The sequence below is a fragment of the Babylonia areolata genome, chromosome 7, assembly GCF_041734735.1.
Source record: "Babylonia areolata isolate BAREFJ2019XMU chromosome 7, ASM4173473v1, whole genome shotgun sequence".
Lineage (NCBI taxonomy): Eukaryota > Metazoa > Mollusca > Gastropoda > Neogastropoda > Buccinidae > Babylonia > Babylonia areolata.
In genome coordinates, this window is record NC_134882.1 from 49,396,717 (window position 1) to 49,414,567 (window position 17,851).

Here is a 17,851-nt window from a genome sequence, read left to right on the forward strand (position 1 = left end):
AAAAAAAAAAAATCAAAATGTGTCCGTCTCTCTTGCACTGGACACTGACAGAGCTTGACCCTAAACTGAATGTTTGTTACATAATCGCTGGGAAGTCACTGCTGTAAACACACACACACACACACACACACAAAGACAGATCCTGAGTAGGCGAAACGGGACAACGATTCAAGCCATTGAGGGTGGCGGCACGATCAAAGTGTAGGCCAAACGGTACTAGGCGAATGGGACCTGCATCGATTCCCCCGCTTGCTTACTCCACATAGGACAGTTCTGTCATGAACGCCCTTGATGAGTTCACATTGAGAAAACAACTTTATAAACGACATGCAAACATCTGATAACACTGAGAAAGCTCTTCCTCGTCAGTTGAAGCCGATACGTGATGCGCAAATAAAGTTGTGAAGGTTTGTGTTTGAATGCGTAATCAACACATGACGATAGCTTCTGTTTGTACAGTGTTTGCCTCGTGTTTTTATAAACCTTCAGGTTATATGGCAAATAAAGCTTTATCCGGAAAATCAACTATTTTGTATTCTGATCATCTATGTTAAGTAAATTTATGATGTTATTTTACACATTGCGGGACTTATTATCATTATTATTATTATTATTATTATTTGTGTTTGTGTGTGTGTGTGTGTGTGTGTGTGTGTGTGTGTGTGTTTGTTTTGTTGTCATGGAAGGCAAGAAAAGAAGCGCCAAAAGTGATTCAACATCCCCATACAATCAAGCTTTAAAAGCGTGATGCAGCATAGCCAACACCGTGTCGCATGAACGGATACTTGTCTAAGAGAGTCGGTCATGATTGCGGTTTTTCTATGTGAAAGGCAAGGTTTGTGGTTTTTCTTTTGCTTGTATGTTTGTTTGTGTTGTTTGTTTGTTTGCTTGTTTTTGGCATGAAGAAGTATGCGCACGTGCTTTGATGGGCACAGAAACCGTTTTCTTCCTTCCTTCATTGCATTCCTTCCTTCCTTCCATCCCCACTCCCCCTCTTTCGTTCACGTTTTTCTTTCCTCCCTTCCCCTCCTTTTCTTCCTCTAATACATTTGCCCCCTCCCGTCTTTCTTTCTTTTCTCGCTTTTGGTTGTTGTTTCTTTCCTTCCATCCGTCGCTACTTCCTTCACACCTTCCCTTTCCCTGTGCTTTTCTTTCTTTCCTTATTTTTCGTAATAATTTTTTTCCTCCATCCTTCTCTTTATTTAACACCACCATTTTTGGTGGTGTTTCTGTGTGGGTTTTTTTTTTTTTCTTTCCTCAACTCCCCATCGCCACGCCCATTCCTCCACCCTTTTCTCCTCACTCAACTTCTCGATGTTCGGTTTATGTTTCTGTTTGGATTTTCTCTCTCACATCCCCCCCCCCCCCGAACCTCCACTACCCCCCCTCTCCCCCCCAGGCCTGCAGACACTGACAGGTTTCTCCAGTGTGACGGCGCTGTCGGGGCGTGCACTGGAAGCTGTCCATGTGTCCCTTATGTCCGGCTTCACGCCTCCTCCTCTTCTGTCACAGGTCTTCACGTCTTCTTTCTCACTCTCCCCTGCCTTACCCCCCCCCCCCCGCCCCCCCCACACACACCTTCTCCAACACCCCCTCCCCCCAGCTTGTTCCTCACTTCTCCGCGCATTATCTCCCCCCACACTCCCCAACTTTTCCCACCCCTTTTCCCTTCTTCACTCACTCTCTCCCCCCATCTCCTCAATGTTACCCCCCCTTCTCCACTCACTCCCCCCCCCCCCCATCTCCTCAATGTTACCCCCCTTCTTCCTCTTTCTCCACTCACTCTCTCCCACCATCTCCCCAAAATGTTCCTCCCCCTTCTTCCTTTCTCCACTCACTCTCCCCATCTCCCCAAATTGTTCCCCCCCCCTTCTTCCTCTTTCTCCACTCACTCTCCCCACCATCTCCCCAAATTGTTCCCCCCCCCTTCTTCCTCTTTCTCCACTCACTCTCTCCCACCATCTCCTCAACTTGTCCCTCCTCCTTCTCCCTTCTTCTCAGCTAACGGTCTCCCCACAAACCCTCAACGTGTCCCCTCCCCCTTCTCTACTCACTCTCTCCCCCCCATCTCCCCAACGTTACTCCCCTCCCCAACGTTACTCCCCCTTCTCCCTCCTTCTCCACTCACTCTCTCACCCATCTCCCCAACGTTACTCCCCCTTCTCCCTCCTTCTCCACTCACTCTCTCCCCCCATCTCCCCAACGCTACTCCCCCTTCTCTCTCCTTCTCCAATCACTCTCTCCCCCCATATCCCCAACGTCACTCCCCCTTGTCCATATCCCCAACGTCACTCCCCCTTGTCCATATCCCCAACGTCACTCCCCCTTGTCCATATCCCCAACGTTACTCCCCCTTCTCCACTCACTCTCTTTCTCTCTCCCCCCCCCCCCCATCTCCCCAACTTGTCCAGTCACCTTCTCCATTCACTCTTTCCTTGCCATCCCTCCCTTCCCTTCCTTCCTCTCTGTTTCTCCCCAGTCGTCTTCCCCCCCCCCCCCCCCCCCCCCCCCCCCCCCCCCTCCCCCCCAAAAAAAAGAAAAGAAAAAGGAAAAAAAGAAACCCCAAAAGAACTCGTCACCCCTACCCCCATCTCTTTCATGCGCAGTCACCGTTTTGTTTGTCCTTTTACTGCAGTGGCACGTACGAGTGTCACGTGCTTTATTATTTGTTGTTATTTTTGTTCGTTTGGCTCCCGAGAATGCTGACGTTCAGCTCCTCCCTCTCCCGTCCCCCTCCCCACCCACCCACCCAACCCTCTCTCTCTCCCCACATTTTTGTGGCATGACAATGGGTGTTTCGATTTAAAAAAAGAAAAAGAAAAAGGAAAACGGATGTTTCTTCCAAGCTTCTCTTTTTTTGTCAGTGGATTCATGTGTCCCCCTCGTTTTGTTTTGTTTTAATTTTATTTCATTTTTCTTTCCTTTGCTTTTTTCCCTTCTAAAATCTTAATCCTTCAATAAAAACGTTTTGAGTTCTGAGCGAGTTCTTTCTTGTGCTCCGTTTTCTTTAGATCAATCTTTTGCTTTCGTTCAATTTTCAATCCTTTCATTCTTTCAATCTTTTACCTTCGTTTCTTCCTTCACAGTTGTTTTTGTATTCTTTCTTTTTCCTCTCCACTCACTCACCCCTTATTTTACGCAAGGGTTGCTTCTGTTTTCATTATTAGATATATTTTGGTTCCATAAAAATGCAATTTGATGACTCGTTTTTTTTGTTTGTTTTTTTCTCCCCTCCTCTGTTTGCTTCCATTTGTGCCTCTTGCACTTAATTACGGTGTACAAACGATGCAGTCCTCTCAAGCATACTTGCTGCAACCCTATCTTTCTTGTACCTAAAAATACATATTGTTATCATTCTTCTTCTTCTCCTTCTTCTTCTCTCCTCCTCCTTCTTATCATCATCATCACCATTTTTAGTAGTAGTAGTCGTCGTAGTAGTAGTAGTATCATCGTATTTTGTTGTTGGATGTACAGCGTTCGTTTTCTGAAAATGCAGTTTCTAACCCCTCCCTTATCCTCCCCACCCCACCCCACCCCACCTCCGCCCCCTTCTGGTACTTGGCAAGCCTGTCAGTCAAAGAGTCAGACGTCAACACCAAGACAGGGACATCAAGCCAGTTGTGTGGTGTGAATACCAAATCAGCGGCCGGTCCTCACGTCGCTGTTAGCGTCGCACAGCCCTTCAGACAACATGCCGCTGATCAGGCCGACAAAGGAAGACACGATAATGACTTTGCAAGTCAGTACACTTCGGGAGCCGCCGTGGCACAATCTGTTAGACGACGGACTTTGGACCCAGTGTTCTCCGGTCATACAGGCTTCGTGGCCCCGTTTCGGCAAGATCTTATGTCCATGGAAAAATGGCATTTCTCAAAATTTCCCTCACCCCACCCAGGTTGTGAGCGGGTACCCGATATCGGGTGAGGAAGTTTCAAAGCGGATGGATTGGACTGGGCCTCGCCTTCCTATGTCGAGCCCTAGAAATAGACGACATGATGAATTCACTGCTCGGAATGCTTTAAAGGGCTACCGAGCCTTTTACAACACCCTTCTGCAATGATGATGTTGATGTGTCAGCTCTTCGTTTCGCTGATTCAGCTGAAACATTCTTTGGTATAGGGCTGACCGTTGCGTCAAGAATGCGGCCGCCCGTTTAGTGACGATTGTGTCACGCCCTGTGTGATCAACTCTTAACGCCTCTCGGACCACGTGTCGGCACGTGCTGTTTACTGCCTCGCTCACAGGCCTTCAGCACGTGCAAACTGTGTCAATGTCTGTCTGTCTGCCTCTTTCTCATTTATCTATCTCTTTGTCTCTATATGTCTCTCTTTCTGTCTCTGTCTCTCTGTGTCTCTATCTGTCTCTTTCTTATTTCTCTGTCACTCTATTTTTTGTGTATGTCTGTCCTAGTGTCTGTCTCTCTTTCTGGACGTCTCTGCCTCTGCCTCTTTCAGTCCCAGTCTTTCAGTCTCCGTCTTCCTCCGTCTATCAAAAGAGCAACTGCGTCATCATCGGAATCTGTATCTATTGTGATTCATAACATTATGTCCTCAATGTGAGTTAGTAACTCCTGGGCTGTTACGAAAATCGCTTTCTCTCTCTCTCTCTCTCTCTCTCTCTCTCTCTCTATATATATATATATAGAGAGAGAGAGAGAGAGGGAATATATATATATATATATACACACACAGAGAGTATATATATATATATATATATATATATATATATATAGAGAGAGAGAGAGAGAGAGAGAGAGAGAGAGAGAGAGAGTGTGTGTGTGTGTGTGTGTGTGTGTGTGTGTGTGTGTGTGTGTGTGTGTGCGTTCGCGCGTTCCCATATGCATGCATACGAAAAAGTTCTTTCGTCTGTCTGTCTGTCTCTCTCTCTCTCTCTCTTTGTGCGCGTGTTCGTGCGTGTGTATGTTTGTTTGTTGTGCTTTTCTTTGTTGGTGGTGTTGTTGTTGTTGTGAAAACGTGATGGGAGGCAGGGTTGAAATGCGCTGCACGGCAGAGTGCAATGATTTTCATTTTACGCTAAGCAGGTCTGATTGAATTGCGGCGCTATGGGCCTTTCTTTTTCTTTTCTTGTTTTCCCTTCTTCTTCTTCTCCTTTTTCTTCTTCCGCGTTGTTACCTTTTTTGTTCCTTTCCTCTTAATTTATTTTCTCTTTTATTTTTTGGTTCCCTTCCACCCCCCTCCCCACATTTTTCTTTCGTTATTTCTTCTGTGTTTTTCCCCCTTTCTGGTTTTGGTATTCATTTTATATTATTCCTTTCTTCTTCTTTTCTTTCATTTCAGTCTGACGTCTTAGTGATTCTTCCTTTTTTGTAGTCGCTGTTTTTTTTGTTTTTGTTTGATTTTTGGGGGGAGTGGGGGGTTCGGGGGGGGGGGGGGGTTGTTTTTGTTGTCGGAGTTCCCTTCTGCATCACCGATATAAGCTTTTCTACTCTTTGAAAAGATCTGTTGTTACTTAGAATAAAAACAAAATCAATAATCACCTTGATCGTGTGCCCACTGTTGACGATAGATAAAACGAAATTTGTCGATCAGTAGTGGCCTAACAAGAGCAACAGAGGCAGACATAGACAAAAAATAACAACAAAAAAAAGAGAGAGTTATAAGTCCAACAGCCTTTTGCAGCCACCATCCACAGTGTCTAGGGGTCGACGTATGAAAGCGGGGCCCAACCCTCTACTTCCGCCGTTTTGACCTTCTTCACGAAGTCAGGTACCCATTCACAAATGGGTGGAGTGAAGAAATTCGGAGTAGTGTTCCTTTCCCAATATGACAACACAATGCCGAAAGTGCACCTCGATCCCTGTTCACTGGGGAACACTGGACCAAAGCCCAAAGCCTGACCGACTCTGCCACGGCGTCTCTGAAAGGTTTGATACGGCGTCATGAAAAGAGCGAAGGTCAGGACGATCTCACCGATCTGAATCATTCTGTCAGTATCGCTTTTCTCTGTCAGTTTCGGTCGCCGACAAAGTGCCCATGTTTACGTTTGACATGGGGACACACACACACACACACACATGCACTTAGCGCGCACCTGCCCACCCTCACTTTGTCGTCGTCTAGTATCACTCATAACAAAAAGACATTAAACTAAAAATAAAATAAAATAAAAATATAAAAAGTAGTTTTAATTTTACAGGAATATTTCCGAAACGAATGAATCATCCTCCCCCTGCTTGTCACATTCCTTCCGTCAACGTATTTTCAGAACCGGAACTCTCGCTGATAAATATATCAAATTAATTGAGTAAAAATACACGTCTGAGATATGTTTCAGGTGGCGATATTGCTTTTTCCATTTCGATCGATGCAGACAGGGCATAATATACACATGCTAAGTTCATTTTCGTATCTATTTATTTGTTCATTTTTTTTACACACTTTCCATCTTCTTGTAATTTGCTTAGAGGCGCATATTTCATGCTTGGCTGGACAGTTTATGAAGCTGGCCAACCGTGTTCTGCATTATTGACGTCAGACCTCACTTGGAATACCATTAGGTTCAAACCTTGTTATCTCCCTAAGGAGATTACGTTTAGATTACGTTCTTCATCTGGGTTCGTTTGTTGGATTGTTTGTCTGTCAGTAAGCAGATATGCCAACATCCTCAAATGCTGACGGATTTTTCCGAACTTTATGAATGCCTTAGATCTGGGCCATGGGTCACACCACTGCCATTGTGTTGTGATTTGATTTCAGTTTGACCACTTGTTGGCTGGTGTATGTACAGCCATGCAAAGGCTATGCCAATTTTGAATAAAAGCTTACTTGTGTTTGCACATTCCTTCTGTCATTGCTTCTGTGTGCACATGTCAAATGATCGGTGTAAGGACAAGCTCCTGGCTCTCTTTTTTTTCAGTAAGTGTCTGGGTTTTTTCAAATGTACTTTTTATTTACCTCTGTGGTAGCTGAATCGGTAGCTAAAGCAGCATTGACTTGAAGTTGTGTATCTTTTGTATGGAGAACGTTATCACTCTTAATTGTCTGTTAACCATTTACTCTCCTAGTCTAATCATTCATTCATTTCGTGTAAAGGAAAGATTACGTCGGGTAGGCCTCAGCTTCCATCTGACACCAGCAACATGCACGTGCACTGTGTACGTGTTGTATCACCATAAAATAAAACGCGTTTGGTGACAAGTGAAAATCACAACACCATTCACAATGGGACAGACAAGATGTTATACAAGTTACGGTTCATGGATGTGGGAGCTCTCCTGTCAAACTCCATGATCCTGGATGTTCGTATACATGCTCTAATACAAATGTGTGGTACGTTATGAATCAAATGTATCTGTTTTGAGAATAAAGCTACAAAAAGAAATCGAAATCGCTTCAATAACTCAGAAAAGAATAGGGCTAGAATCAAGTAGTTCAGCGCTTGGGCTTTGTTTTGGTGAAGACTTTGTTTTTCGATAGGGTGTGGAATTCTGTACATCCATGTCCGGATCCACGATATTTTTAAAATGATTCTTCGCTAACTGGAAGGCAGGAGGGGGTGGGGATGGGTGGCAGTGGTGGTGGTGGTGGTGATGGTGGTGGGGGGTAATGGGATTCTTCGCTTTTGGAAGACAGGGGTGGTAATCATAATTATGTTTTTCACAACAAATGATTTTCACTTAGTGACGTATTCTGTATTCTGCATTTGGAGACATGGAAGTAAATCATGGAATTTTTCGCCAACTGCGAGACATGGGAGGTAATAAAAGGACTATTCACCACTGCGAGATAAATTCCTCGTTAGCGGAGGTACACTTTCTACAAAAAGCCTTCTAGAGCTAATTTTCACTGTGCCCCTGTTATAAGTGCTGAGAGAGAAAGAAAGACACACACACACACACACACACACACAAACACGCGCGCGCGCGCGCGCGCATATACACACAGGGACTGATACAGTCAGACACAAAGATGAACGATGTCCAAACTAGCTCAGGGCAGCCTGGAACATTACCACGGAAAAGAGACAGAGGCAGAGAGAGAGAGAGAGAGAGAGAGAGAGAGAGAGAGAGAGAGAGAGAGAGAGAGAGAGAGAGACAGAGACAGAGACAGAGAGAGAGAGAGAGAGAGAGAGAGAGAGAGATGGATGGTGGCTAAACCAGACACAGGACAGTCTAAAAACAAGACCTGGGGATACACCTGATTCACTGCAGTGGAAACTCCCCAAGCCTGTCCAAGACTTCCTGGCCAATTTTGTCCAACATGTCTGCATCTGTGTAGAGCTATCTACATTGATCAGTCGCTCAATCGTTTTGTCTGTCCATCCAATATATCTATCTATTAATCCGTCTATTTCTTCTTCCGTAAGCACGATATTGAATGCAAACATATGATATCTATAATGAATGAAAACAAGAAACCATTAAACATTCATTTTACAAAAATAAATCAGGGCAAAATGGGAAACTTGGGACGATGTAAGTTCATCAAAGATAGCAACTGGGGCCATCTGAATTTTCTATGAGGGAGAGAGCCAATTGTATGCCCCATACGCTTTACACACACACACACACACACACACACACGCGCGCGCGCGCACCACACACACACACACAGTCTGTCTGTTACCTACCTACCTACCTATCTGTATCAGTTTGCCAACATATCGATATATCTTTTTTGCCTGCCTTCCTTTCTGCCAAAACTTTTAACTACTCAGTATATACTAGTATATACTACTTACATATCTATATATCAGCAAATACCTCTGTATTGTCTGTTTGCCTGCATGGTTTTTATATTATGTGCATTTGGTTCCTTGCTTGTTTTCCCACCTCCCTGCCTCTGTACAGTTGGCTGTGTCAACACATCCACACCGCTACACATTGATTCTGTAGTCGTCAACGCTGCTGAGGTACATTCTGACGGCTCCATTTGCAGCACGTCAGCCACTCGTGCCAGTGAAAGATGAATTCATTGTTTGTTTATCTGTGTTGTTGTTTTTGTTGTTTGCTGTTATTGTTGCGTTTGTTTGTTTTTGTTTTTTGTTGTTTATTTTCACTTTCCTTTATCTAAACAAAAGGTGAAGTTTCGTTGAAGACAGATCATGAACTTTACAAGCAATATATTGAACGTGTTACGCCTTTTTTCTTATCTCAGGGTGTTCTTGTCAGTCCACGATTTCTCGTAATCCGACGATCTCTCGCAAATTGCGAGAATAGCGAGGCACCTCCACGCTTTCTCGCAGCGTGTGAGTAAGCCAAGGAAATCCCCGTAATTGTATCATTCCTCCGTATATTCGTACTACAGATTTGAGAGAGAAAAAAAAAAGAAAAAAAGAAAAAGAAAGAGACTGAGACAGTGTGGGAAGGAGGAGATGACAGTGCCATTGCTAGCAACATCAGCAGAGACATGACCACGCTTTCTCGCAATCCTAAACTTCCCAACAAATTGCGAGAAAGCGTGTGATTGCTAAAAAGCCACTGACTGCAAAAACTAGCGCGGTCTAACGAGGGCTGTTAAAACAAGGCAAGGAGGCACTAACGATTTGAATTTTAGAGAGAAAAAAAGAAAGAAGGAAAGGATTGACCAAATGACGACTTGTTTTCAAACCATTTTCAGCAGTCCGAACGAGGGACAGCGAACGTGTGCCAAGGGACAGCACTCCGTCTGGACCCTCATTTCCTCCCCTTGATTTGTGGCCGTTCATTGGCAGACACGCTCTTCGTGCTGAAGGGTGGGTGGAAAAGTTGGTGAGCGGAAAACATCGACCTGACTCATTGATCTGTTTGTCCGGGCTCCACCCCCCCCCCCCCTTTTTTTTTTTTTTGTTGCTTTTTGTTTACGTATGTGGGTGGATCTCTCTCTCTCTCTCTCTCTCTCTCTCTCTCAGGGCTGGGTGAAAAAATCAGTTATGCTTACTCCACTGCCCTCGTGAAATAGAAATTCATTTCGTTCTCTCAAGGACAGAATAATTGGAAGAATAGGCAATGTCTACAACCATTCTCATTAAGTAATAAAGTTTTTGGGCCTTTCAGTCTCTGTCTCCAATGCAATATGACTCCGAAATTTTGCGACTGCACACTGAAGCTAAACGTTGCATGAAGGTTCATTAACTTGCTTTGACGAAGGTTTTTTTTTCGTAGACAGACGTACACCTGATAACACAGTTTATGAACAAGTGAATAGATATTCAAATATATTCAATTCTACTGTTAATCGCGTTCGTTGAGGTTAAAGTTAACACAGATGGAAGCAAACTGTCAACGAAAGCTTACGTGATGTTCTCTGAGTGAGATGTCCGAGGAAAAACAACGTGCAGAGCAGACATGGATAAAGAAGTGTCTTTTACATTTTGGATTTGGTTTTGTTTGGACAAATCAAGGTGTTCAGTTCTTTTTAAACAACAACAACAACAAAAATTACAACAACTATAACCAACGATTGATTTTTTTTTCTAAATGGCAACATTGGAACGATCCTGTACAAACGGACGATAAATTTAGTATGCATCCCACTTACAGAATCCTTTGCATGGTATGGAGAGACATATTTACTGACAGCTATGGATACAGACGTGCGCCAACGACCAGATTTCGCCTTGGAATATCTCGGGAAAGTGAACAAAAACCATACGAATTACGATCTACTATGTTCACTGTGTAAGAAAAAAATCTGAATAAGATGACATTTATTTTCTTCTCTGTTGCCCATTTCTAAAATCTGCTAGAAACATATATTGCCCGAAAGATAACTAAAACCACAAAATGTCTTTACATTCAGTGAATGATGTCCTCCACCAAAGCCAATACTGTTCGAAGTTTGTTTGCCTTTATCCGTCGTATATGGCTATGCACCTGACCTGACCCACTTGTCCGCTTTGGCTTAGCACCAAAATCTAAACCTACAGAGCTGTTGTGCTGACCACCTTGTTGTACTGCTGTAAAACATGGACGACGTATCGCCGTCACATTCAACAACTTGAGCAGAGATGCCTACGAAAGATCCTCGGCATAAAGTGGCAAGACAGGGTCTCCAATCTCTAGGTCCTAGAGAGGAGCGGCCTGCCCAGCATCGAAAGCCTGCTGATCCAGTACCAGCCACGCTGGACAGGACACGTTGTCCGCATGACAGACAGGAGGATCCCGAAGATGCTTTTGTATGGCCAGCTGAAGGAAGGCCACCGTGAACTTGAAAGACCCTGCAAGCGCTTCGAGGATACCTTGAAGACAAACCTCAAAGCCTGTGACACAGACATCGCTTCTTGGGAAACTAATGCCCTTTCCCGCTCTCGTTGGAGGATGCTGTGCTCTAGTGGCAAAAAAGTCTGAAAACAAGAGAACGCTGGCCAGAAAGGAGAAGCGTGAGCGAAGGAAGCAGGGTTCAACTTCTGCAGATGTTTTCCCTGCGCATCCAGAATCGGCCTCTTCTCCCATATGAGGACACACACCGACAGATAAGCCTGCCTGCCTACTCATCCATCGGTCTGACGGGAGACTCCATTATGGCGTTTGAAATAGAAAAATCGCGCTGATGTGATATTTGTGTTCCTCCTCCACCTTGCCAACCACACTGCTCCTTTCCACACTGATCTTCTTCTTCTTCTCCTTCTGCGTTCGTGGGCTGCAACTCCCACGTTCACTCGTATGTACACGAGTGGGCTTTTACGTGCATGACCGTTTTTACCCCGCCATGTAGGCAGCCATACTCCGTTCTCGGGGGTAAACCCACACTGATGAAATGCCATCCACTCCTCTCACCCCCCTCCACCCCGTCCCCAATACACCTCCCACCACCTTCCCCGCTTTCTTCGGTTATTTTCCCTCCGTGTTACCACCCTCCCCTCCCTGCCTACATGTATGTCTGTCTCTCCCTGATGTCTCTCACTCTTTCTGTCTGCCTGCCTGCCAGTCTGTCTCTCCCTACCTTCTACACCCGTCTATCCCTACCTCTGTTTCTCCGTGTTTGTCGCTCCGTCTTTGTCTGTCTTTCCGTCTCTGTGTCCGCCTGTCTAATCTCTCTCTCCTTACCACCACCACCCCCCCCCCCCTCTCTCTCTCTCCACTAACTTTTCAGTGTTCATCATCAAAGTCGCACATAATTTCCAGCTGTCCTCAGGACAAGCTAAGACAAGTACCTTTCTTTCTTTCTGTCTTTCCTTCCTTCCTCACTTACTTCTCTCTCACATTCTTTCTTTCTTTCTTTCTTCTTGAAACGCCATTTTAATAGGGTGACTTCGCCTTTAGAGCTGCTCTCCTTGCCATATTGTAAGGAGGATTTTCTTGTTAAGTGCAAAGCTTTGCGCTGTTTTGAAATCATTTTTAATACAATGAAGAATAAATAATCTAAATAACCCATTTAATAGGATTGATATGGAATTCATGAGAGAAAAAAATAGTGAGGGACAGAGTCAAAAGGGGCTTCGGAAGAGGAACTTAACTGACTGAAAATGTGCGTTTCAAAAAAATTGTTCTCTCAGCTGAAATAACCCCCTCCCCCGTCCGCGCGCGCGCGCGCGCGTGTATGTGTGTGTGTGTTGAGTGTGCGTGCGTGCGTGCGCGCGTGTGTGTGTGCGTGTGTGCATATATGTGTGTGTGAACACGTGTGTGTGTGTGCATATATATATATATATATATATATATGTGTGTGTGTGTGTGTGTGTGTGTGTGTGTGTGTGTGCGCGTGCGTGCATGCATGTGTGTGAGTATATATATGTTTGTGTGTGAGTGTGTATGCGCGTGCGTGATTGTGTGTGAGCGTGTGAGCGCGCGCGCGGTTGTGTACGTGTGACTGTGTTTGTGCGCATGCGTGTATGTGTATGTGTGTGTGTGTGTGTGTGTGTGTGTGTGTGTGTGTGAGAGAGAGAGAGAGAGAGAGAGAGAGAGAGAGAGTGCGTGCGTGCGTGCGTGCGTGCGTGCGTGCGTGCGTGCGTGCGTGCGTGTGTGTGTGTGTGATTCTGGCACCTTTTTCTCATCAACCGTACAGACCCCATGGCTGCAACTGTCATTTGATTTGGCTTCAAGAAACGAATATGTTTCAGGAAGATTTTAACCATCACGACGACCTGTCGACTAACACGAAACTGATCTCAAAACACAAGTCTGATTCACAGCAATACATGGCAACGACATCCAAGAATGCTTCAGAGTCATCTCAAAGATGTAGTAAACAATCCGAACAATAGCAGCAGCAGCAACAACAAAAATAACAAAACATCAATACAAACACACACACGCGCACGCGCGCGCACGAACACACGCAAGCAAATGCCGCTACTACCATTATCACCACTAGACCCCATGTGGAACAACGTATTTACATACATGCGCACACACGCACACACACAAGCACGCGCACACACACAAGCACGCGCGCGCGCGCACACACACACACACACACACACACACACACACACACTGCAGTCTATGGTCCAAACAGAACATTATCCAATATTTCAAATGGCCTCTAGGTGCCAGTAATACGAAAAAAACCAACAAAAAACAAAACAAAAAACACACGCACTTCTCACACACAGACACGGAGAAAGTGACGTAGGTAGCAATATAACGAGGGCAAAGAGACTAAAGTTTCATGAAGAGAAAGGAAGGCTTTCTTTTCTCAAAGTGGCTGCTCGCAGATACAGACACATGTGCATAAACATTTCTGTGAAAGAAGGTAAAGCATGAGGACACTTGAGTCGAGCAGAGACAAGTTGTCAGGATATTGCAGAGGAAAGGTAGGTAGAGCCTCGCACGGAAGAGTTAAATGACAGTCCAGCACTAGAAAGCACAGTACAAGACCATACAATTTTCAGAACCTTACAAAGCACAAAACAATCCAAAGGAAAACAAAAGAAAAGAACAATAATCAAATACAATACAACACTACAATACAACACAAAACAACAAGAAAAGCAGAACGCAAACAACACATCGCTCTTCAACGAAAAACATCCCCACACCTAAGAATCCCATAACAACCAAAAAAACGTTCACCACAACCTCCCACTTCACAGACAGACAGACAGACACACACATACACACACACACACAACGACCACCACCACCAAACACCCCAGACCACCTCACCTGCTCCAAGACGTACTGCTGCTCCTGCGTCCTGCGGGCAGCGGCAGACCTCTTCATGGAGGTGGAGGAGGAGGTGGTGGTGGTGGTGGAGGCCCTCTCCTTCAGCTTCTTGGCCTTCCGCTTGGCGCGCGCGCCCCAGTATGTATAGTTGACGGCCGCGTACTCCAGGAGCGCCGCGAAGACGAAGACGAAGCACATGACAAGGTAGATGTCGATGGCCTTGACGTAGGAGATGCGGGGCAGCGAGGACCTGACGCCGTTGCTGATGGTCGTCATGGTCAGGACGGTGGTGATGCCTGCAGGGAGGAGGACACAGAGACAGACAGACAGGGGAAAACGTTAGTTATCATAACGAATAGCTGTGATTTAACATTCCTAACAATTTGGGTTCAAGCAGTTCTCATGTCCAAAATATTATTGTTGTTGTTGACGCTGCTGCTGCTGTAGTTCGATGATGATGATGATGATGATGATGATGATGATGATGATGATAATAATAATAATAACTAGTAGTAGTAGTAGTAGTTATGAAGGAAGGCGACAGGATGGTTAAGAAGCTTGTGTGCCAATACAGTGTTCGTGAGGGTCTGGATTCGAATCCCGGTCTCGCTCTTTCTTCCAAGTTTGGAAAATCAAACTGAGCATCCAGTCATTACCTTCTGGTAATTTTGTGCTGTAATTCTCTTCTTTTCTCTCGCTGCCTTTGTTTCCGACTTCTTTTTTTCTGCCTGGCTGGTCCATTCACCTGTATGCTTTTCAATACAGATTTGAGTATTTGCGTGCTTTTCGGTCGGAACTTGACAAATAGCATTTCTTGCCCGTTGGCATTTTGTGGTTTTGTATGTCTGTAATTGTATGTAATGCTGTGTATGATGTATAATTATGTTTTTGTGCAGACGACATGTTGACGTAATGTCCAGACGCATATAATAGAATTATATATACATTGTTATGACTGCTTATGCCTAATTTTCTTTTCCATTTTTTTTCTGGGTACTATTGGATACGTATCTATAGTGTTTTATCTTTAATCTCTGATGCTCAACGTGGCTTAAGCAACACAGAAAAACGAATAAATGAATAAATAAACAAACAATTAAACAAACAGGCTATTAACAGCATGACAGACGGATTCTAGATTTGCGCCACATCCTCTCTGACTGACTGCCTGTTTCAGCCTCTCTCGGTTTGTTGACTCAATTCAAAGCTATGGCTAGGAACAAAGGGACAACGACAGCAGCAGTTCTTGGAAGAGGACAAAAACAGGTAAAAATCAACTGCAGTGGCCAAGCGGTTTACGTCACGGACTGACGATTGCGAGGACGCGGGTTCGAACCCTATCAGAGAGTATAATTTTTATCTCATTTTGTTTTCCGTCTGAAGCCGGCTCCTAAGAACCGACTGTGCCATGGGCTTAAACACACACACACACACACACACACACACACACACACACACACACACACACACACACACAGAGAGAGCAGCAGCAGCAGCAACAGCAGCAGCAGCGTCGTCAACAATCTCATCATCATTCATCATACACGAAACTATTGTATGACAGTGAGTCGTATCCGACTATGACCACCAGAACAGCAGGAGGCGTCTGCTGTCCTTACCATTAATTTGGGAATTTGTTTATAGTGGAGAGTGTCTTGCCCAGGTTACGCGCCCACTCCTCGGCCAAGAGGTTTTAGGACAGTCGGTGTTGGGATGGTTGTTAAAGGCCGACTAATCCCCAAGTCTGCAGCACTAAGTGCCAGTGCAATCATGCCTCCTCATATTTCTTCACAAAAGACTAAACTGTAAATGACTTCCCACTGCAGTGGAGAAACCACTCATCATGCAGCTCTCACTTTGCTGTTGGCCCAAGAGTAATCTCATGTCAATCTGCGATACAAGCCGATCGTTGGGCAAATAATCGAAACATAGCAAACAAATTGTCATTAACATCTGGGGCACAAAACAGGAAAAGCCAAACACACTAAAGAGACAAACTGATAGAAAGAAGCACAACGACTTCGCTCGTTGTTCCCAGGTCAGTTCCCAGTGTCAGCTCACTGAATGGGGCCCTGATTACTGGAGTCACGGACAATTCCAGTCGCTTCGCCCCGGAGACGCTTTGCCAAAACACGGCACGACTGACAGTGACTAAAGGCATCACGCACGGGCCATACATGAGGGTGAGAAGGAAGTGTAGAGGTGGTGGGTGGTGAAATGAAGTGCTCGGGTACATACGCACCTGCATGCGCATGTACACCTACACAAACGGACGCAGACATTTCGGCACATTCTTGCGCAGGTTCAGAGAGTGTGTGGGAGACAGAGAAAGAGAGAGAGAGAGAGAGGGGGGGAGGCGGGCGAGAAAGACAGGGGAGACAGAGAGAGAGAGAGAGAGAGAGAGAGAGAGAGAGAGAGAGAGAGAGCAAGCGCTGGGTGGGAGGAGAAACAGAGACAGAGAAACAGACGCACAGAAATTTACAGACATGAAATAAAATCGGGGGAGGGGAAGAAAAAGACGACGACGAAGTCACTTTTCATTCAGCAAAGGGTGTTCTGTGGAAATCGTTGTTCGTCGATTCCACTGAAAGGAATAACTGAGCCAATTTAAAAAAAACAACAACAACAATGACAACGCCCTCTGCCCCCCCCCTTCCCCCAAAACAGCCATGTGCACTTGACATATGCATTTGCATAGGATCTCTCTCTCTCTCTTCGTATTCGTATTCCTCTTTTTTGTCACAACAGATTTCTCTGTGTGAAATTCGGGCTGCTCTCCCCAGGGAGAGCGCATCACTACACTGACAGCACTACCCCCCCCCTTTTTTTTTTTTGCATTTTTTCCTGCGTGCAGTTTTATTATTTGTTTTTTTCCTATGGAAGTGGATTTTTCTACAGATTTTTGCCAGGACAACCCTTTTGTTGCCGTGTGTTCTTTTACGTGCGCTAAGTGCATGCTGCACACGGGACCTCGGTTTATCGTCTCATCCGATTGACTAGCGTCCAGACCACCACTCAAGGTCTAGTGGAAGGGGAGAAAATTTTGGCGACAACCGTGATTCGAACCAGTGCGCTCAGATTTTCTCGCTTACTTCTAGGCCATCATTCCACTGTTTGTCATCTTTTCCCATAAACAGGATTTGCTGGTTTCTACTTTTCCTAAATGCATTCATTACTTCATTAAATCACTGATCCATTCATTCTTTCATCCATTCATTCATTCTCAATCTCTCTCACCTTCTCCAACCATTTTTCTCTCCTTCTCACAAGACTTTACTCTCTCACTCTCAGTAGTACAAACAACCAAGCAAACAAATGAACCCACAACACCCTGTTCTCTCCAGAACCAGAATCGCCAAGTACAAACAAAAGACAGGCCCCAGCAACAGTGTGCCACCCCCTCCCACCCTCCCTCTCCCTGTATCCACTCCATGTCAGCCGTGCTTCAATACAGTGCTGATTGCCGTCTCCTTTCTGCTGACCCCCTTAGAACGGCAACTGTCATCAGCCAAGTCCTAGCACCAGATGCACGCACGCCCACACGCACAGGCGAATACACCCACCAACGCACACACACACACCCCACACACTACATACACACAAGTTTGCGCACGTAGGCATGCACGCACGCAGACACACACGCATCGATAAAACCCCATATGTATGCAGATTGAACTTTCTGAATTATGAAAAGAATTGTAATCACCTTTTTTAGTTTTCTTGGGCAAGAGCCAATGATAAGCAGAAAGGTCATTGTCCTGGAGCAACAGTTATTCACGCTCCCATGTTTATTATCTTATTTGTTTG

At 45.2% G+C, this 17,851-nt stretch overlaps 1 protein-coding gene across 1 annotated transcript in view; it reads right to left on the reverse strand.

The window, feature by feature from the left end:
* LOC143283868 (gamma-aminobutyric acid receptor subunit beta-like) overlaps positions 1-17,851 on the reverse strand; it is a 448,038-nt gene that overhangs the window by 87,654 nt on the left and 342,533 nt on the right. The window contains exon 7 of the mRNA XM_076590247.1: positions 14,094-14,340. Within this exon, the coding sequence (XP_076446362.1) occupies positions 14,094-14,340 (247 nt within the window). The remainder of the gene's footprint in view (positions 1-14,093; positions 14,341-17,851) is intronic.